Source organism: Solanum pennellii, chromosome 11 (genome assembly GCF_001406875.1).
Source record: "Solanum pennellii chromosome 11, SPENNV200".
Lineage (NCBI taxonomy): Eukaryota > Viridiplantae > Streptophyta > Magnoliopsida > Solanales > Solanaceae > Solanum > Solanum pennellii.
In genome coordinates this window covers 7,717,742-7,740,200 of record NC_028647.1, presented here as the reverse complement: position 1 = coordinate 7,740,200, position 22,459 = coordinate 7,717,742, and the positions used below count along the sequence as shown (strand labels likewise).

Sequence of the window (22,459 nt, the reverse complement as noted above, 5' to 3'; positions counted from 1 at the left end):
CAAATTCAGCTTTTAACGGACATACCATTACCACGCGTCTGTATCTCACGCTCTCTAATTTCATTTTTTTCCTTTTAAAATAATATTAATAATTTGATTGATTTTGACTTTGTTAGAAAGTTTTTAAAAATAAAGAATGTCTTTAATTTTGTGATTTTATTAATTAAAGATTTATAAAATACATTATATTTTTTATCTTGTGATTTTACAAATATCGTATGTAAGTTGAATTTAAAATTGTGAAAAAAAGAGAGGAAAGAAATGAATTTTTTAAAATAGAATTAAAAAAAAAGCACCGATGATTTTACTAATTATTTTTTGTATTACAATGTTTGTAAAGTTTTGATTATTAGTAATAAGGTTAACTAAGACAATAGGAAAAACATAACAATAACTCCTAGCATGGTTAGGATGATTTTATCTCTATTAATGTAGAAATAATCAAATATTCACTGTCATTATTTTTAAATTCATTATAATTTATCAAATTTATGGAAAAAAAAAGATATTCAATATTTCGTTATCACATTCAAGCTAAATTCATATATCGATGTTGATTTTTTATTTACTTATTATTATTTATCTAACCATATTAGTCTCTCTAGAACTCTTCTTAAACTTGTTTTCTTTATGATTATTCATTCAACAATGATATGTTTGTTTTTGGACATATCAAAAAAAAATAAAATATATATATATATATATATATACATATATATTTGTTAAAAAATGTCAGCGTAATTTTTTTCTATTTTAAGTTTTAGTCCTCGATTTTTATTATTATTATTAAACTTATAAAGAAACTGATTAATGATTAGACAAATAATAAATTAACAGAAAGAATTGAAGCACACAAGATTATCTCATTCGATTTTAAGTGCACTTCTAACTTTTATCTTAATAAAAACAATCTCCATAAATAATTTCTTTATCAAAGCAACTACATTAATTAATTAAATAATGTATCATTATTAATAAAAAAAACAATTAAAAGTGATAAATTAAACTTATAATAATTCTCTTTTTAAAAAGAATATCAAGTTAGAAATGAATTCATTACTTTTAGGTTATACTGTTTTAGACAGTTTAATATTACTATAGTAAATTAGTAATATTACTATAGTAAATTACATGCCTAAAAAGATGCAGTTAAGATTTTATAATCTAAAAAATACTTTATAATATTAGATGTAATGTAGTTATAAAATTATGGATTTGAAAAATTATTTTGCGTTGTCAACTCTTTTAATGAAATAAAGTTATAATGCCGATAATTGTAATTAAAAATTAGTAATAATAAATGTTATTATTACTAATTGAGTTGTAATATTTCTATCTAAAACTCCTTTATAATATAATCTCATCAATCTTTAAAAATAACTTTTTAAAACTTACAAATACTAGAATAACACCTGCTTTCTCTGTCTCTTTTCAGTTGTCTACTTTTAAATTAACACACGTATTAAAAAAATAATTAATGACGTAGTGAGTGTACCATTTTATCTATATTAATTATGAAGTGGATGAAAAATTTTATATTTTAAAAGTAATTAGTCATTTAATTGAGGATATAATAAATAAAAATTTTTACCCTTTTTTAATTTGTTAAAATAGACAAATAATTAGGGACAACTATAACAGAAAATAGATAAGTAATTAGGAAAAAAAGGAGTATTTAATATTTTTACACTCAACTTTTTATGTTATAATTATGAGCTTTAACTAGTTTACCTTAAATTAAAATATCGTAATAAATGTAGGAATTTGAAGGAAAAAAAAAACTAAGAATAAATGTAAAATAGGACATATATATTTTTTTTTTAATTTTAAGGTCTATTTTATTTTTGCATAATAAAATTTGTAGTAAGTCGGTGAAATCCACGCGAGTCTATTTCACGTGAACACGGTTACCGAAATGTAAGTACAAAAGATGCATTCAAATTGTCGTGTACATTTTTGTAATTATTGCGAAAAACAAAGGTAAATTTCACTCTTCTCTCTCCGACCCCTCAACGGCACCCCGACCACTCTCTTACCTATACATACAACATATACATATACATATCTTCCAGTTTCTTCTTCTCTGTAATTTTTCTCTCTTCACTCGTTTCCCAATGCAGGCTCCAACCGTCGCCGACCGTGAAGTGGACCCTATAGTCTGGCGAGCAATCGCCGGAAACTCTGTCAAAATACCTCCCGTCGGTACCAGGGTTTACTACTTCCCTCAAGGACACGCTGAACATGCAACCTTTACTTCACCTGCTGTAATGTCTCCTGGTATGCCTGCGTTTACTCTATGCCGTGTGTTATCTGTTCGTTTTCTCGCTGAATCCGATACGGACGAGGTATACGCTAGGATTTTTCTGCATCCGATTAGTCAGAGTGAAGTTGATGAAGTTACTATGAGGGAGGAGGAGGTGGTTGAGGACGAAATCGTGTCGTTTGTGAAGATTTTAACTCCGTCAGATGCGAATAATGGAGGAGGTTTCTCTGTGCCGAGGTTCTGTGCTGATTCTATATATCCTCGGCTTGATTTTGAGGCAGAACCGCCGGTTCAGAATTTGTCTATTAGGGATATTAAAGGTGTTGCGTGGGAGTTTCGACACATTTATCGTGGAACACCTCGACGGCATTTGCTTACTACTGGTTGGAGCAAGTTTGTTAACAGTAAACAGCTTGTCGCTGGTGATTCCGCTGTGTTCATGCGGAGAACTGCAAATAATCAACTCTATGTGGGTGTCCGACGAGCTATAAGACGAAATGACGATTCGCAGAAGTGGACTTCCTCCTTTTTGATGCGTGAACATATCAATAATGGCGGTAGCCCGGATGTGTCTTGGGGGATTAGAAAGGGGCGGATGACGATGGAGGCTGTTGCAGCTGTAGCGGAGAAAGCGGCACGGGGAGTGCCATTTGAAGTATCGTGTTATCCACGGGATGACTGGGCAGGTTTTGTGGTGAAGGCACAAGAGGTACAGATGGCATTGAATATGCCTTGGACAGTTGGCATGAGGGTTAAGATGGCTGTGGAAGCGGAGGATTCATCTAGAACGGCTTGCTATCAAGGGACTGTTTCATCTGTCATTTTGAATGAAAGTGGCCCTTGGCGTGGATCTCCATGGCGAATGCTTCAGGTGATTATGATTCTGTTGCTATCTGTTGATGTATTTATATTTCTATGCATATTAATTAGAATTATTTGAATTGTAGACTACTTAAAATTATTGTCATTTGAGCATGGGACTGTTTATGGTACTGCATTGGTTTTTCCTTTTCCTGATTAAAGCTGTTGTCCGATCTGATTTCACGGAACATTGTTTGCATTGTCAGACCTAGTCGTTGCAAATATGTTATGTTGGAGATCAGTTGACAGTAATATATCTATGCTCCTACTAATGCTTTGAGACCTTTCTCAAAAATCTACAGATGATAAGTTGTTATGTTACGTGCATTTTCTATTTTACCTTACATAGTTCAGGAAAAAGAAAACTTGTCTGTGGCATGTAAATAATAATCTTTCTGATTCGTGATATGGTGGTGGTTACTTTGGAAATGTGTTGAAGGACCGACAAGTGCGGGTTGCAACAGAGTTAGTTTTGGGACAGATGACTGCTCTCAAACAGCTTTAATGGTAGACTAGTTATAGTTGTTGTCATTTGAGCATGGATTTCTTCATTCTTCCCTTTAAGATCTACTTGTAACTGGTAGTATATTTCTTTTTTCTCTAACTAAAAGTTCTATATGTTTCTGATCTCAAGGGACGTCATCATTTTCAAATTTAGTTCTCTTCAATATGTTGCGATAGTTGATAAATCTATTTTCTGCTGATTGCAGTTCATAGCAATATATAAAACATGACTGTAATAATGCTTTAACTTATTGGTACTATTCTCATTAATCTGCAAAAGCTAGTATCTTCTTTTATGTCAAGTGCATTGTTTGTCTACCTTTGTTAACTCAGGAAATAGAAAGATTTGTCTGTGGCATGTTAACATGTAGTTTGCTACAATTATTAAATCTTCCAATTCAGTTGTGTCAGTTGGAGAACCCATCTCTTAAGTTTGGTCTTTACTCAATTGTCCCTTTTGTCTTATGTGGCAGTCTAGTAGTCCTCCAAGTATGTAAAACTGGTGCACTTTTGGTTCTGCACAAAGGTTTCATGAATTCATCTAGAACTCAAAACTACTTGAGTAGCTCACTCAAATAATAAACCACATGTTTCCATAATCCAATTAGCTTTGATCCCAAATAAGTAAGTGCTTTTCTGTGAAAAATTGCTTTCATGCTAACTTAAGGCTGCTAATAGCAGGATGAATGTGAAAGGGAGAAAATGTGCTATAATCCAACCTTGTAGTGTCTTTTCATGGGGTTCTTATCAATGAAGTGTCTGTTAATGGGGTTAAACCAAAGGCAAGTCTCGAGGGTTTGATCCTTCCTTTTTAGAAAGTAGACTATGTATTAAAAATGCAGCAACTTAGCACTAAGTTGGTGTTAATGAAGTATAAGAGTCAATCATCCTTCTGTACCAAAAAACCAAAAAAAAAAGAGAAGGATTTTTGCAATAAAGGTCCTATTCTTGTAAAGATCATATGCAATCTAACATACTATCTTCATCCTTTACATCCTAAAGATTACACCAAAAAATCAAAAGCCATAAGCATTTGTATTTAAGCTGGTGTGCACTAACTTTCTTCCCTTTAAAGCATCTCATGTTTCTTTCCTTCCATATATTCTAGCACATGCATGCAGGATGGTGCATCAAGTCTTCTTTTAAAGGTTTCAAAGCCCTAAGCAATCATTTGGTTAGTGAAAAAGTTATACTAAGATTATAGTGTGAAGGTTATAGTACCGGGATTGTATAATAACGAGATTATTTAATGGCTTTACTTTTTTTTTGTAGATGTTTGGTTCATTAAATTAGAAATGGGATTTATGAGATGTACAAAAACATTAGATAAATTTGGATAAATTTTTGTGTTAAATTTTAATCTTGGTGTTCTTAAATGACTTCGGTATAACCTTCTTGAAAATGACATTAAGAGAGCATTTAAGGGTGTGGCCTAGTGGTCAATGAAGTAGTTGATAGCCATGAGGTATCAGGTTTAAATTCCAACAGAGACAAAACACTAGGTGATTCTTCTCCTCTGTCCTAGCCTCGGTGGTGAGAGTTACCTGGTACATGTTGCTTAGTACGTATTGTTGGTGGAAGGTGACATGAATTAGTGAGGGTGCATGAAAGTTGGCATAGACACCACAATCATAAAAAATGACATTAGGAGAAGAACTTTCAAGAAGGGCATTTTGTCATTTGGTTATATTACCGCGGGATTTGCTAATTTGACAATTGTTATCCCACACTGAATGCAGTATAAAAAGATACAACTACTATGGTATAAATAATCGAGATTATGCATGTCAGGATCAAAAAGTTCAACCAAACATGCGATAGAATAATCTCACCTATCATCCCTGCATTATCATCCTAACCTTCAATCAAACGACTCCTTAACATCCTTGGGTTAGAATATGAAAGCCAAAAAGAAATATTCATATATAACGAGGGTTGTTCAATAATTTTATTCGGCGAATCTTCGATTGGTCGAGTCAATGATGAGATGGTTACACTAAAAAGAAAGAAAAGACAGAAGACCAAAAGAATAATTTTACTTGGGTTGTCCCATCAAAGTTCCTTTGATGCCATTGCGAATACAATTAGAGCCCATTTGGATTGGCTGAATTTAATTAGCTTTTATGCTTCAACTACTGAAAACACTTTTCAAGTGTTGGAGCTTAATTATATTGGTGTTTTTTTTTTGAAAATAATTATTTTATGATGAAAAGTTAACAAATTAATCAAAGTAATAGAATTGTTAAGCTGAAATAAGTAAAAAACAATATGTTGGACAATCCCAAGTTACTGCTTCTGGCTTAAGAGCACTTAACTTAATAGCTACTCGGAATTTTGCCAAACACTCCAAAAAAATGAAAAGAACCGAGAAAGCTCTTAGTCCTCTAGTGGACTTGTAACCTATTTTTGTGACATGTAATGTACATTGTTTTGGTAGGATAGAATGAACTTAAGAGTACAAATATTTTGTTCTTGAGCTTTTAATATGATTATTGACATTGGTTTGGTCAAGTCTTTATCGCTGTTGAGCATTAAGACACATACATAGCCCTATGCTCTTTCCAACCATTCCAGAACCCTATTTTTGTTGACATTATCCAGCCCGATATAGAATAAGCAGTCATCATAAGTGTAATACCAAATGAAGGGGTGGCAAAATCAAACCCAACTCGTTTAAGTAACCCGCCCATTTATTGGCTGAACCTATTTCAACCCATTAAAAATTGGGTTGATATGGACCCAAATTGAATAGTGAGAAATCTCTTCAAAATGTTTTTACAAACTTTTTAAATTATTTGATATGTTATATATAGCTATAATAAAGAAAATGTAATTCTGTTAGGGACTAAAATATTTTTAAAAATGCAAACAAAACAGTTAAACTAAAGTAAAAATTGGGTTGGGGTCTTCTATGACTCATTACCCTACCCGCTTTGACCCAAGAAAATTTGGATTGTGTTGGGTCTTGACCCGTTAGGAACCATCCAAATTTGATCCATCCGCCCAATTGTCACCCCTGACCATGTGTGAGTCAGACTTGAAGCTTACGTGGAGCAATATTATGGAGAACGATATTGTTAGTGGTTGTATCTTTATGTTAAGCCAAGACACTTGTTAAATGATATTGCTATTGTTACCGACCAAAAACATGAACTATCTAGGAAAGCCAAACTAAAATATCAATGAAGGTCTTGAGAAAGCAATGGATATGTAGGATTTTGCAACCTTACATCAAGTGTAATTCAATACATTGCCTAATCTCTCACCTATTGTGTTTAAGTCGATGGCATTACTTATGGATTCTCAATTTTCCCCTTTAGTTTTACTAATTATCTAGATCTTAATTACCCATTAAATTAACTATCTCAAGTTCAACCAAAACACATTAATTTTATCTAATTATGGCTACAAAGTGAAGGCCTTATACATAGTCTTAATCATGATAATTTAGGCTATATTAATTCTTTAAATAATCCAATTCCTTGCTGTCTTGTTGATTAATCTTGACCCAATCTTAAGTTTCTTCTTCCAAGTTCAAACCAAAGCAACTGAGTTTTTTCAAGAGTTGATAGGAATAAAAAAGAATCAATACCATACATAATTAATCATATAACAATTAAAGCAAACATCATTGGTAAGAAATAAATTGCGAAAACATCCCATTATAGGAGAGGGTAGAGTGTCTCGTAGAGGGTGAGCGGTTTTTTCCGGAAGACTCTCGACTCAAGTATAACGCATACCAAGGTATTTTGAAAAGGAAAATAGAAAAGCAAAGAAGACATAGCAAATAGTAGGGAAAGCATTACATAACATGATGAATACAATTTAACAATTTCAAAAAAAAAAAGGAACAGTAACAACGATATAATGATGCAATGTTCAAAAAAAGAAACAACAGATTGTAATAAAAATCGAAGGACAAGAAACTACGAGAACAGTACTATTACGACTGGTATGAGATAAAGTAGGGAAGCATTACATAACATTAACAAAAGGAATAGTAACAACAATATAATGATGCGATGTTCCAAAAAAAGAAACAACAAGTTGTAACAAAAATCGAAGGACAAGTAACTGCGAGAAAAGTGCTATTACGGCTGGTAGGAGACAAAAAACAGTAGCTGATTTTCCCACCTGTCCTAGCCTTGGCTTGGTGGGCAGTTATTTGGTATGTGTTGTTGGGGAGGTGGCAGGTATCCCGTGCAATTAGTTGAGGCGCGTAAATGTTGGCGCGGACACCACGGTCATAAAAAAATAAAATTACCACCAAGCCTATCCACAAGAAACAAATTAAAATTTTAAATAAACAAAGAAGAGTTTGTTCACTACCCTACTGTGGAGCTTATAAAACAACCATCTTCCAATCCATACTAATCATCCAAAACCAAATATGATAGTAACAAGGATGGGATTAATGATAGAGAATTTTTTTAGAAAAACTCTTGAGCATTGTGTCTTCTTCAATCCAATGTGCAGGTAACTTTAATCTTACTCCCAAGCTCTGATTTCCAACCATAGATAGCTTACCGAACATCCAAGATGAATATTTATATGATTGGGAATGACCTACAAAATTCTAATACAAATACCCCTCCAATCCTGATATCCGATAGTGCTAAGATGTCGGGCCATAGGCTGTGATAGCAACAAAAGCGTATTGATTGTAGTTAGAGGCATGTGATCCGCAATGCTGCATTTTCCAATTTGACCATTCCCTCTATGCTGTGTCTGACACATGTCAGGTTCTTCCATTTTCTTCTTTTGGCTTAATTTTCATTTATTTTCTCTTTTTGTTCTCCAAACATCCCCCAAATTATGTAAAACCTGAAAATGCAGACAAGATCGTTAGTTATTGCTCTAAATTCTTATATTAAAACACCAACATATTAAGTAAAATGATACTTATAAGTTGGTGTTGGTTAATCCCATGGACTTTTTTCCTGTTTCAGATAAATATTATCTGTATTTGTTCGCCAGCTTGTTTGGCAACATTGCTCTAATGTACTCTTCTGTCATCAAACTTTATTTGGGATAAAGTGCACTATTCGCCCTTATTCTGTTGATCAAACTACTTCCTGAGACTTTTACTCCTCCAAGCCATTTGGTTTTCATCTATTGTTAGAAAAAACTATTCTTTTGTTGGTTTTCTATCAAATGACAAAATATTCTTCTTCTGTTCTTTTTTTCCTCCTTGCTTGCTTGTATTTTCAGCCAAGCTTCTCTATTTTGCTTCTCCTTTTTCCTGCTTCTTGCCAAACATGATGTGCTGCTTCTTGATATGTTATAGCTGCTGGAATTTTTCATGTCTCCTTCTCGCTACCATTCCCCACTAGCAGTTCATCTTGCAGAAGCTCTTCTTCCTCAATTAATTTTACTACTAACAGAGATATTAGGGCAATACCATTAACCTGGAGATCCTAACTCTGAAAAGTGTTTCTACCGGATCTCACAACTTAAAATGATTGTGGAGGCAACTGTGTAGGCATGGGAAGAAGCTTGCAAAGATAAATCTTTTAACTCTGCAGATTCACTTATTTATGCGATGATGAAGAATGGATATCTAAGGGAAATGATTTATTTTCATGCACGTGGGACATGCGTGATCAGTGTGATGATATTAAATAAGAGAATTTCAGCTAATTTCAACTATAGTGGTAGCTGGAGAGAATCTTGACTAGTTACTTTGCTTTTACTATGTAGATTTCTTACATCTTAATGCAGAGGACTTTGAACTCGGAAGTACTTATGGAAGGTCCATATCTGTTACGGAAGGCAAAAGAATGATGATTAATCTCTTGACAGAAAAATAAAGGAATGAATGGTAATGCATTGATAATTCCTCATCATTGTTCTATTAATGACAAAACAGTTACCAATGCATTACTTTTTTTCCATTTCAAAAAAATAATACATTGATAATTGGATTTGTCATTAACAGAGCAATTATTTTTTTGATGAAGTAAGATGTTATTAGCAGGGCATCAAGTGGATGCAGAGTAGTTACATAAGAGAGTCATGATTAACTCTTGAGAACAAAAACTTCTTTTATAAGTCGAGAGTTAACCAGAAAGCAAAAGAATCGTCTCTAAATCATAGTGAGGGAGCTGATGAAATCTAAAAGGTGAACTATACTCATTTACTGGGGATAGATTGCTCCAACTAAATAGGTTAAAAAGACAGAGATTTCAAACTGCTGCTTGGAGTTGAGATGCCATCAGAACATCTGACATTCCTTTCCTTCCAAATACACCAAAAAATACATGGGGGGAGTCATCTCCCAGGTCTTCTTGATGGAATTGTCAACCTCTTTTAGTCTCCAGCTTTCCACTGCTTCTTTGACATCCTGGGGAAGAGTCCAATTTATACCTATTAGTGAGATGAACATATTCCAAAGATCTTTTGCCGCTGGACAAAGCAGAAACAAATAATTCACTGACTCCAAACTTTTGTGGCACATGAAGCATCTGGTCACTTGCTGAAACTTCCTCCTACATAGGTTTTCGAAGGTACGGATAGAATGTTTGAGGGATGTTCAGATGAAACACTTTAGTGGTAGTATAGTCTTCCTACTCAGTTCCACAAGAGGTCTATCATGTCATTTGATAAAGCACAATTTGCTGTATCCGTCCGTCACTGTATATCCTTTTCAGAGCTGCCTCATTTTCCCATTTAAGTTATCTGGCAGATGAGGGGATATTGAAGCTCTTTCTAGAACTGAGTAAGTCAATAAGCTTATCAAGCTCCCAGTCCTGCATGTTCCTCCTGAAGTGGGGTGCCCATATTCCATTTCTTTGTATTGGGCCACTAAAGAGTCTGGATCAGAGGCTACCCTAAATATGGTAGGATGGGAGATGTTGAGAGGTTGATTGTTAAGCCTCTTATCCTTCCTTAAGTTAAATGAGTTGCCTTTTCCAATTCTAAAGGACACCTCTTGGATGAATTCATCTTTCAAGTTGATATATTTTTAAGTCTAACTCCATAAGGGACATTGTTCAGGTTCGTACTCCATTTGTCTTGCCTCCTATACTTGACATTCACTACCTTCCAAATAGCAGATACTTGTTGGTTCTTGAGCATACCTCCACTAACATTTCATTAACAGGTTCTTGTTTTGCTTCCTTGAATCTTTGATTCCTTGTCGACCTGTTGCTTTAGCATAATTACATTTTCCCAATTCACAAGATGGAACTTATGGCCTTCATAGTTCCTTCCTCTTCTACAAAAAGGATCTTCTAATATTCGTGTTGCCTTTGTAAAATAAAAAGGATCTTCTAATTTTTCAATTTGATTTTGTATCTTGGAAGGCATTTGGAACAGGGTCATTGTGTGTGGGGGAATGCTATCAAGATAAGAGTCAATCTGCCACCCATAGATAGGTACTGCATTTTCCAAGTTGTAAGCCTTTTACCATTCTTTCAATAACTTCACTCCAGATTCTTCTTTGAACTTTGCACCTAGAGGGAGACCTAGGTATTTTGTTGGTAAATAACCAATGTCACCGCCCATAATCGTAGCCTATTCTTCCACTTCAGGGATCTCATTTACTGCCTCATTTACTGGGTAGATTTTACTCTTCACCATTTTAATATATAACCCACAAATTGCTTCAAAAAGTAGCAATATCAGGTTGAGATATTGCACCTAAGACTTCTCTGCCGTGCAAAAGATTAGAGTATCATCTACATAGACCAGATGAGACACAGAGGTATAGTCATGAACATTGTTGCCCACCCTGAACCCTTCAATCTACTGCATCTGCCTTGACTCGTCAAGTATCTTGCTAAGACCCTACCTGGCAAGGATAAATAAAAATGAGGAGAGAGAGTCCCCAGGGGAGAAGAAACCAATTGGGTATCCATTCACTAAAATTGAATATTTTATAGTAGTGATGCTGAATTTAATTCACCCCATACTACTGAGCTTTGTGAAAATATAAGACCAATTAAGCTTGCGAAAGATTTCTCTACATCCCGTTTGCATAGGATACCAGAAACCCTAGTTTTTAATCTTCCATCTAGAAGTTTATTTGCAACCAAAGCTGCATTATTAATCTGTCCGCCTTTTAAGAGAGCACTCTGCTCTCTTGATACTAACTTCCCCATGACTGTCTTCAACCTCTCTGCTAGGACTTTAGCAATAATCCTGTAAACACTACCAATGTTGCAAATGGGTCTGATGTCTTTGAGTTCTATTGCACCCATTTCTTTTCGGGGAATAAGTGCAATAAAATAGGCATTACAAGACTTTACCATGTGACATTGCTGATGAAAGTGAGATATAGCCCTTATTTTTCGGGGTTGATGAAATGCCATTGTGAATCCATCAGGGCCAAGGCTTTTGTTGGGAGCACAAGAGTTCAAAGCATCTAGTACCTCATCCTCTTCAAAAGACCTTTCTGACCAAGCTTTCTCTGTCAGAGATATGTCAGCTTAAACATCAAAGGATACTTTGGGTCACCCGTTCTGATTTTCTCTTAGGTCCTCTTTAATTTTTTACTTTTGTGCTTCAAACTTCCCAAATGTAGTCTTATTCCAATCAGTGATGTCTTTCTTCGGTTTCTTCGACTTTGAATTAGAATAAAATTTGGACTATCCTCGATATTATAATTTGTAACTGTCTTGAATTTAAAATAGGAAGGTTGGGCTTCCTAGTCTCCAAATTCAAGTAGCAGAGGCCTGTGATCTAATATAACCCTTGTGAGAGCTGCCTATTTTATAACATTGAATTTTTCATTCCATTAGAGGAAATTAAGAATCTGTTTATTCTTGATGCTGGCATGGAGTCTAACCCCGCAACCGCCCCTCCTTAATTAAGTGTAATGAGCTCCAAATCCTAGATGATATATGAGAATATTTCATTGCATTGGATCTTCTGATGCACTTTATCTCCACCTATTTATTTTCTTTTGAGAAAGATGAAATATCCACCTGTCAACATTGTTCATTCCATAAACCTCTAATTACTGCAAACTCATGCCAGAGATCCTCCCGTTCTGGATTTGTGTGAGGTTTATAGACCCCTGTGAAGCACCTCGTAAAATCCCGTTGTGTACCTTTCAACACACATGAAATGGTGTAAGAGCCTTGTTGATTCCCTTGTTTGGCCATTGCCTTTTGTACCACAACACAATGATACCCCCACTCTTAATTGTGTTCTGAGTGGCCCATCTAACCCATCTATTTCCCTACATTTGCCTTATCTTCTGAGGTGACCCTTCTTCAATTTTGGATTCTTGTGAACACAAAAAATCTGCCCTCCATTTGTGAATCATTGATTTGATTATACTCCTCTTATGTACTTCATTGAGCCCATGCACATTCCAACTCAATATTTCAATCTCCATCCAAGAAAAGCCTTGTAGTACCTACCCCCCTATGTTGCTTGAACTTAGATGCGGGTATCCGAGACGGGTGCGTATATAAGAGTAGCTAGTAAAAACATTTTCCCTCAGATTTGTCCTTGATTTCGGTCAAAGTATCTGGATGGGATTGACTGTTGACCGAATCTGACATCCACCTTGCGTCGTCCATCTGCACTCGGATCAATGTCGCGCCGAGACGCGTACGTACGACTAGGGTGGGCATGGTATGGTATACTATATTGCGCGGACTCTTCATTTTTGTAGCCGAACCCGTCTCAATGCGACACTTGTGTGGGCAGGGGTGCGTGTCGAATTCAGTCAATCTAATTCGGATACTTTGACTAGAGCCAAGAAAAAATGGGGGAAGAAAAGTTCAGCTTAATGGACGCGGAAAGTTAACAAGTTTTTCTCCGACAAAGTTGTCATGAGATCTGGTTGCTCCATGGAAAAGAATAGAGAAGAGGCAAAACTTACGAGAAGAGAGAGAGGAGGTAGAGCTGTTTTATTGTATAAGAACAAAGGGGAGAAGAAGGCTCCATGGGAAAGAACAAAGGATTCAGAGTCTTTTTCTTGAAAAAGAAAAGGGGAGAAAGCTTTTTTTCTTGAAAAGAAAAAGAGCAGGCGAAGGATTTCTTAGGAGAAGCCCTTTCTTTTCCAAGAAACCCCTTTCTTCTCCCAAGAACTCTTTGCTTGCACTTTTTCTTTTCAAGAAAGAATGTTTTCTCCTCTGTTCTTTTTCAAGAAAAAGACTTTGAATCCTTTGTTCTTTGTTTCCCATGGAAACATCTTCTCCCCTTTGTTCTTATACAATAAAAAAGCTCTACCTCCTCTCTCTATTCTCATAAGTTTTGCCTCTTCTCTATTCTTTTCCATGGAGCAACCAGATCTCATGACGACTTTGAATCCTTTGTTCTTTCTTTCCCATGGAGACGTCTTCTCCATTTTGTTCTTATATAATAATAAAGCTCTGCCTGCTCTCTCTATTCTCGTAAGTTTTGCCTCTTCTCTGTTCTTTTCCATGGAGCAACCAGATCTCATGACGACTTTGAATCCTTTGTTCTTTCTTTCCCATGGAGACGTCTTCTCCCCTTTGTTCTTATATAATAAAAAATCTCTGCCTCCTCTCTCTATTCTCGTAAGTTCTGCCTCTTCTCTATTCTTTTCCATGGAGCAACCAGATCTCATGACAACTTTATCAGAGAAAAGTTGTTAACTTTCTGCGGCCATGAAACTGAACTTTCATTCCCCAATTTTTTTCTTGGCTCTGGTCAAAGTATCTGGATTGGATGACCGAATCCGACATGCACCCTGCAACCGCGCATGCACTTGTGTCGCATCGAGACGAGTTTGGCTACAAAAAGTCCGCGCAACATAGTTAGTATATACTAACTGCTTAGAAGTTGAAACTTTGACTACTCTATTTTGATTGAAATGTATTTGAAATTTAATTGATTAACAAACGGAGTTGTTTGTTTTTTGTTTTGAATGTATACTTCTACATGTGTAATGTGTTAGTATGATACACTCGAAATCTTTTTTAATTGTCAAAGTCTTAAAACTCTATTATACGAGTATATATTAGTCGAAGTTGAACAAATTATGGTTACCGATTTACCAAACCGTAGAACACCGAAACTGAACTTCAAGATATCGAACCATGCCGAATTGAATTGGTATGGTAATGGTATAATGTTTTAAAAACCGAATACCGAAATTATGGGGAAATAGGATGCCAAAGGATAGGGAGGAGAAGAAGAAGAAAATAAAGAGAAGCTGGGAGCCTAGGCAATATCAAGAAAGGAAAAAGAATAAAGAAAGAGACTCTTTCTGTGAGCATTTGAAGTAAAAGTTGGTGGTAGACAGTGGGTGTGTTTGTTATGGAGTTTTCCATTTTTCTCTTGGTAGGTCAATTTTTTTGAAAAGATGTTCTCTAGGAAAGCAAGTTGTTTGAAAATGAGGAAAATAACTTCTTTGGTGGAAGTAGTGAATACTAGTTCCACACGTCGATTGTCTACTTCTCCTCCAAATCTCCACCATCCCCACACCCCTACTACCCACCTCCATCCACGTCATATAATGTTTGTCTAGGTTATATACTAATGCTTTTGGGATAATATTTTCTGCTTGCTTATAAAATGCTAGAACATAAGAAAGCCACTTATTTTTTAAAAACATTTTCCTCATACCAACCCCACTCCTTCCCCTTGTGTGTGCGTTCTACTCTCAGATCAGGTGGTGCTTACACCTTTGCATAGTAGTGCGTCACAGTTGTTTTTAGCAAGTTCTAAATTGTGTCCAGGGTAAGTAGTGCATTTACAGAACTCTTCAATTGCACAATTAATAGAGCATCACAATATCATTCAAACTAATCTTTGCCTTTTATAACTACATTTACTGAGATTCATTCTGCTTTACATCAGCCCAAAGTCTTTGAGTCTCATATTTACAAGTGCAGTACCAAGTAATAATTGATGATAGCATCTCTAGTTTCCGTTATTGGCTCTCTATTATATTGGTTCTCTATAATTGAATTACTTATTATGATAGATCAGGTTTCACTTCTAATAACCGTTCCGATTTTCATGTTTGAGAGTTCTCCAATAAATTACGTATGGAGCCATCGAGGTATGGATGAGCAAGTGTTACGGTTTTCTTACCTGGTTTTGTGGTTTGGTTCAATAATCTCTTTAAACAGTGAATTCACAGTGTGTCCTTCTGGATTTTGATATGCTGAATCATACCCCACCTCCCCCAACATTTGCCTAGAAGTCAACAGTGGCCATAATTTGAATCAATTTCTTACCTTATCAATAAAAATAAATCAACAGTTTCCATTTCCCATTTTACTCCCTTGTGTGACTTGGAATAAATTGGGATCACTCAACTATTATAAGTTGCCAACTCCGGAAGCATTAGCCTTTGGCTTCTCTTTTTAAACAAGTAACATAGCTGTTACTTTTTGGTTTGCTATGGTTTTTCGCCAATCTGAGTTTCTTGTGCTTTTTTCTATTGCAGATCACTTGGGAGGAACCAGAAGTTCTGCAGCATGCTAACAGGGTGAATCCTTGGCAAGTTGAGTGTTTTCCGCCAATCCCACAGTTTCTTCCTCCATCGAAGAAAATAAAACTGCCTAATGGGCTTCTACCTGATGGAGAGAGAAGCCCCTTTCCTATGACAGGGTTGGGTAGCTTCCCTATGACAGGGTTGGGTAACTTCCCTATGACAGGGTTGGGTAACTTCCCTATGACAGGGTTGGGTAGCTTCCCTATGACAGGGTTGGGTAGCTTCCATGTGACAGGGTTGGGTAGCTTCCCTATGACAGGGTTGGGTAATTCTACGATTGGACTCAGTAGCCCATCATTGGGCAATTTTACATCTTCTCCTGCGGGCATGCAGGGAGCCAGGCATGATCAAGTTAGTGTATCAAGTTTATCCAATGTTAAGAGCAATAACCTTGGGTTGTGCACTAACAATAGCTTAGATGAAGAAATCAAGGCAAAGCTTGACAGTGTTTCTCCCAAACTGAATATTGGCAGTTCATATTCAGACAATTTATCACTGGATAGTCAGAGCAGTGTGCATTTTGGGGACAATGAGCTGATTACAAAACCGGGTTCCAGCTCTTTTACAAAAGATCGTTTCAGTACTTTCCAGTTATTTGGTAAGGTCATCCATGTTGAACGTGTTGAGGGAGCTTTAGATGGTTTTGGTTTCTCTGAAAGTGATAACGTTGAAGTGTATAAAGAGATAGATGATCCATCCAACTCAGACATCTCACCAAATAAAGATGATCCATCCAACTCAGACGTCTCACCAAATAAACCTTTCAAGCTGTTTGACAATCCTGATGTCCAACATGAATGAGCCTCAGCTGTCGAAGCATGTTCATCTTGAGATAACTATATTCCGTAATTGCCATCAATTGCAAAGTTGTACAGGTAAAACACTAATTATCTGGACTTTGCCTTGACAGAACAAATGGAGCATATTAGAACCTACTGCAGATTTATATCTTCACTCTTTATGCTATATATCAAGTGTTTTTTGTGGTTCATTTTATATATATGAGTTTTTCAAGTACAGATATTAGGAGTTGTCCCTCAAAAACGTTTTTCTAGTTTGGACTCTACTTGCTAGGCTGGTGGAAATGAAACAGTGTCCGCTACAAATACTATTTTTCTTTTATAATAAGAACTAAAGAGAACTCCCATTTTTCATTTCTGAAGAGTAAGCATGATCCAATGATTGGGAGTCTGGGACATTTAATGCATGTTATTTCCAGTTCATTTTATTTTTTAGTCTGAAGAAGTGAGATTTTCAAGTACTAATCTTAGAGAGTTAAATTTTTGGAACTGAGATGAAATGCGAGGCTGGTGGAAGTGGATCACTGATTGCTACACTTGCTATCATTTTTGTGTTAATAATTAAAATTAAAGAGAACTTCCAATATTCAATCTTGAAGAGTCGACGTGATCAGCAGTTTTGGTATATTCTGGTTACTGTTCAAAGGATTGCAAGTAACTCCATACTTAAAATTGAGATAGTGGGGTTTAAAAGGCTGGCTCTGTGAGGTTTCTTGGTTTGTGTTCAATTACTAACAAATGGTTATATTTGATCTGTGTTGTGTATCATGAACTTATGTTTGTTTTAATTGCTTCTTGACTAATGATATGACGTTCAGCTGGATGTTTTGGAAATTGGGACGTGTCTTTTGTCTTCCTAACCCTCTGTGATAGCTTTTGATTGCAGTTGCATGATATGATTATGGAGATGGATGTATATGATTCTTCATATAGCGTGCTCTGCTTGCAGTAACTCTTTTAATTCTTTTCAGGTTTCCAAGGAAAGAGTTGATTCCAGCAGTGGATGTTTGCTTTCTCTTTGGTATTCAGAACTAATGTAGGCTTTAAGTTTAAGACATTCAGAGGTCAAGTAAATCATCTGTGTTTTCTTGATAATGATGAGATTATACTCTATATGTTCCTGTAAGTACTGTGGAGTTAGCCTTTTAGATGCAAGTCAGAATTTACTATGAATGGTAGATGTTTCTTAATTGAGTTACAAATTTCTCATGGTATCCTTTCTCTATTTGTTTTGGTAACTTTTGCCAGGTAATGCACATTTGAAACTTTTAAACAGGGGAGGGAGGGAGGGACTTATATTTATTCCATTAAATACAGGGCTGTGTTCATCGTTTTGCATATCTCTGCTCTGTTAAAAGTTTTTGTATGTTGGAGGATGACCACTGCTTGATTCAGTTAACTATTTAAAGCTGTACATTATGCATCGAGGCGAAGGATGGTATTATCACAAAAATACTCTTGACTTAATATATATTGGAGTATATGTTACAGGTATCATAATTATTAGGAGGAAGCATTTTTGTTGTGAAAAAATGAAGGTTCATATATTTATTGTGAAAATGTGTAGTTACACCACACCTACCAATTGGCACCTAAACTTGTAGCATATTTATGCTCGTATGAAGTTGGAGGTAAATGTCAACTTGTTGGATTCCCCTCCTTAGAATAAGACAGAGATTGATGATTTCGTTACCACTGAATATTGTTATGATTAGGAACCCAAACGTATTTTTGGCGATGTAGGCACGATGTTCTTGATTAAGACAAATATGATTTTTTTAAGCACTTTTGTGTTTCAAGGTGAGATACATCATCCACCTCAACATGGTTTCACAAAGTTGAAAGGAATATTTTCCCCTTTGCTATATAAAAGAACAAATGTTCAAATGGCAACATCCTTAAAAATACTTGCCACAAATTATCAAGCGAACAAAACAAACAAGAAAAACATCATTAAGCCCAGAATACGTAACAGTGGTAACATCAAAGGAAAGCAAGAACCATAAAAATGGCAGGAGCAAGCATAGAACAAAACTCATTCATGGTAATATTTAATCACCAGTCGAGAATATAACAGTACAGGATGGAACTTAGGCCTACTGTTTAAAGATCATATGCGCAATGATTTCATTTTCTTGATCAAACATCAAAAATCATGTCAGTTTCAAGTAGCTTATATCCTGGAAAACCTGTTACTGGAAGAACTGCCCTTGCTGCGGAATCTTCAACCAGCAGCATAGTGCAAATCTGTCCATCCTCTCTCTACCAGTAAAGAAATAGGAAAGCGAAGAGTCTGATCCATCATCTCTTCTATGCTGTGTAATTCAGAATTCAAACTCAAACAGAACATCAAGGCGGCTTCAGCTGCAGTTAAAGAAACACATTTTAGAAGGGGTATGACATATGAGAACAGAATGAACTTAAAACTGGAACTGCCCCACCCATACAAACTCACACTTACATCATCATCCAGTTCACATCTTAGTCCTCTAGCTGACAGGTCCCTCACCCCACATTGTACTCGAATTCAAGAGCTACTCGACATAGATGTAAGCTTGCATAATGGATCGATCAGGGATATACCTAGATTTAACCACATACATCTACTTCCTATCTGAATTTTCAAACCACAAATCTTCTAATACAAACAATCAGGACTCTTGAAACCAGACCTCTTTTAGCTAAACAAAGATTTCCTTACTGCTACCTAACATTATTCTCTCAGGCCGTTTTAGTTTGACAAACCTCAGTCATTAAGTATAGCAATACGCCCTTCTTGGACTCCAAACCATAATACACATATCCAAATTAGTTTCAAAGCATTCAAGAAATTCCATATTGCAATTCCATATGACATTTAAAGAAATAGAAAATGAGTTGGATATGTCCAGCAAACCAACTAACATAAGAGGCATAACTATGCCAAAAGTTGGACGGCGAGGGCATGAGTGAGCTAAACTTTAAACGGAGGATATATCTAGACCTTTTCGAATAGTTTAGAGGCATATTTGACCCTTCTTCCTAGCAAAAATAAACAAGACCTGCTAGCATTTTGTGATAAAATAAATTAAGACATCAATTTGACCAAAACCATATCTCTTTGATCATACAAGATTGCTATGTAACCGATTCAGGTATCAACTCAAAAGAAATGGAATTGAAATTACATGAAAGCACCTTTTGACCGTGTCAACCTTTTCTACAAATAAGTCTATGATGAAATTGCCTTGCAAGTTCTTCTTCCTTCTTAATTAATCTTTTGCTAGTTCCTTGCAAATTCTTATAATACAAATATGTTCCAAGAAAAAAAAGCAGTCATTTGATCTTTATGGTTTCTAACCTTAAGGATTTATAAAGAGTAGCCTGCAAAATACTTCCCCTGTATATGATGGCTAATTCGTATTCACCATGTTATGAAGTTTTCCTGAGTTTTAGGGGTAAAGATGTACGCAGAACATTTTTAGATCATCTCTATAAAGCATTATGTGATGTTGGAATATATGTGTTTAAAGATGATGATGATGAACTTCCAAGAGGCGAGGACATCTCACGGAGTTTATTTCTCCAAAAATTATTCATCTTCTAAATGGTGTCTTAATGATTTGGTAAAAATTCATGAATGTAAAGTAAAGTTTGGGCAGCACATTTTTCCTAATTTTTATGATGTCGATCCTTCTCAAGTACGCCATCAAACTGGGCAAATTGGTGATTCTCTTGCTAAACATGAATCAAATTCGTTGAAGAAGTGGAGAGCTGCACTTACTGATGTTGCAAGTTCATCTGGATTCCATCTTCAAAATCCTTTTTTTTTTTAACGGGTAATAGTTGTTGCCATCTATATGAAAAATATCTGTTAATATTTATGACCTTTTCTCTTCTGAATACACATTTGCTAGGCTATATTTTTTGCCCAGCAGTGTTTAGAAAATGGGAATGCAAAGATACAGAATTAATTCCATCTTTTCTATTATAGATCTCATTAATTAATTGCTGCAAATAATTAGCTTGTTTCTGCAATCAATTTTTTTTTTCACTAGTAGTACTAGTCAATGTTTTGTTACCATTATTTATCGATAGATATCAAGGATGCAGGAAATGCACTACACACCCCAAATAATTAGTGTCCTTTATGATTTCAGATCACCTATTGAAAAGAACTACTTAATAGCATTATACATTAAAAAGTTATTTGATGAGATTCCTAGCTGGTTAAGCTATCGGGTTGTGGGATCTTCAATATCTTTGATTGTTCCACGATACATGGAACAAGAATTCTTTGGCATGATTATTTGGGTCATTTGTGGACCTCAAGGCGAACATTGTGTTGGACCCCCATTGCCATCATCACTGACCAGACAAATAGGATCGAGTATCCGCTTTTTGGTGCAGACATTCCTGTACGGTATGAAAGTTATGCATGGGTGAGCTATATGCCTAGAAGACATTTCAAACGGCCAATTAAAGGCGGTGAGAAAATGATGGTTTCTATCAAAGAGCGTCATTCATCAAAGGAAGGTTTAGGAAAGAAGTTTGGGGTTCATCTTTTGTTTGCAACCAGCCCAAAAGGGAAGTCCATTACCTTTGAGCAGATTGTGACAGAGATTATGGAGTTTTGAGGTCTTGCTTTTGATTCAGTTTCAATATTTTTTCCAACTTTCCTAATATCCAACCTGAGTACAAGTATTGTGTGTATGCATTTTGGTAAGACCTTCTTACTTTCATTCTGACTATATATTTTCTAGTTCCTAATCTTTTTACAGTTGATATTGTGGTAACAGTTGAATGTTTATGTACTTTTTAGAATTAAATGTTTAAAATGATTTACTTTTTTAAGAAATTTAATTATGCATTACTATAAGAGTTAATCCCTAAATTTCCCCCTAAATATAAGGTGCTATGTTACTTCTGAGCTTACAACATTTCTTCTCTAAAACCCCCATGTTGCTATTACCCCCAGCATTGTGACATTTCCCATCTAAAAACCAAATGGAATGGAGAATGACTTCACTCTCTTTGTAGTGTGTAGGAGCTACACCGTAAGCTGAAAAAAACATTTATGTAGCATTTACATTCATTTTTTAAAAAAATTCTTATTTGCTATTCTTTCTTTTCATATTCATTTCTTCTTCTTCTTCAGAACTCTACATCTTTTGCTGGAAACAGTAGACTAGTTTAAACCATACCCTTAGAGTAAACACAACTTAATTTAATTTGAAAAATGATAAACGTAGTCAAATGTCTGTCCGAATAAACCTTGTTTTGAGCTGTTCAACAATCTTGATGTCCAACAAGATACGTCATGACATAGCTATAATCCGTAATAGCCATGTAAACTAACACTGTTCCACTGATTTGATACTACTCCATGACAATGGAGCTTGAGAGAAAGATGAAGAAGAAAGAGAAAGGATTCTATTTAAAAAATTGAGAATTACAGCTATACAAACTACTTATATACAATTTGTAGACTAGTTAACTAACTATCAGACTAACTATCATTATTACTTAATTACACTATTAGCCAACTAATTAACACCTGTCAGTCAACTAACTAATAGTTAGTTACAGCCAGCTCAGCCTACACTATACTCAACACCCCCCCCCCCC

The 22,459-nt window shown here is 35.5% G+C and overlaps 2 protein-coding genes across 6 annotated transcripts in view; one reads left to right on the top strand and one right to left on the bottom strand.

Annotated features, from left to right (window-relative positions):
• Positions 1 to 1,919: 1,919 nt before the first annotated feature.
• Positions 1,920 to 18,066, top strand: LOC107003253 (auxin response factor 17). Of its 2 annotated transcripts, none has more exons than XM_015201554.1 (3): positions 1,920 to 3,134; positions 16,005 to 16,927; positions 17,824 to 18,066. In XM_015201554.1, the coding sequence occupies exons 1-2, from the start codon at positions 2,115 to 2,117 to the stop codon at positions 16,851 to 16,853; spliced, it is 1,869 nt and encodes a 622-aa protein (XP_015057040.1). In that variant the 5' UTR covers positions 1,920 to 2,114; the 3' UTR covers positions 16,854 to 16,927; positions 17,824 to 18,066. The 2 variants fall into 2 exon arrangements, with proteins under 2 accessions (XP_015057040.1, XP_027768718.1); XM_027912917.1 differs by having other exon boundaries at positions 17,739 to 18,066.
• Positions 18,067 to 18,789: 723 nt separating this feature from the next.
• Positions 18,790 to 22,459, bottom strand: part of LOC107002876 (dephospho-CoA kinase) — a 15,543-nt gene continuing 11,873 nt past the window's right edge. For all 4 annotated transcript variants that reach the window (XM_015201068.2, XM_027912916.1, XM_015201073.2 and 1 more), the window contains exon 5: positions 18,790 to 19,216. The gene's annotated coding sequence lies outside the window, so the exon portion shown is untranslated. The remainder of the gene's footprint in view (positions 19,217 to 22,459) is intronic.

What these genes read in the sequence shown, in the direction of transcription:
- LOC107003253 (XM_015201554.1), top strand. Translation starts at nt 2,115, where the DNA reads ATGCAGGCTCCAACCGTCGCCGACCGTGAAGTGGACCCTATAGTCTGG. An exon ending in CTCCATGGCGAATGCTTCAG is followed by an intron (nt 3,135 to 16,004) that starts GTGATTATGATT and finishes TTTCTATTGCAG; the next exon opens with ATCACTTGGGAGGAACCAGA.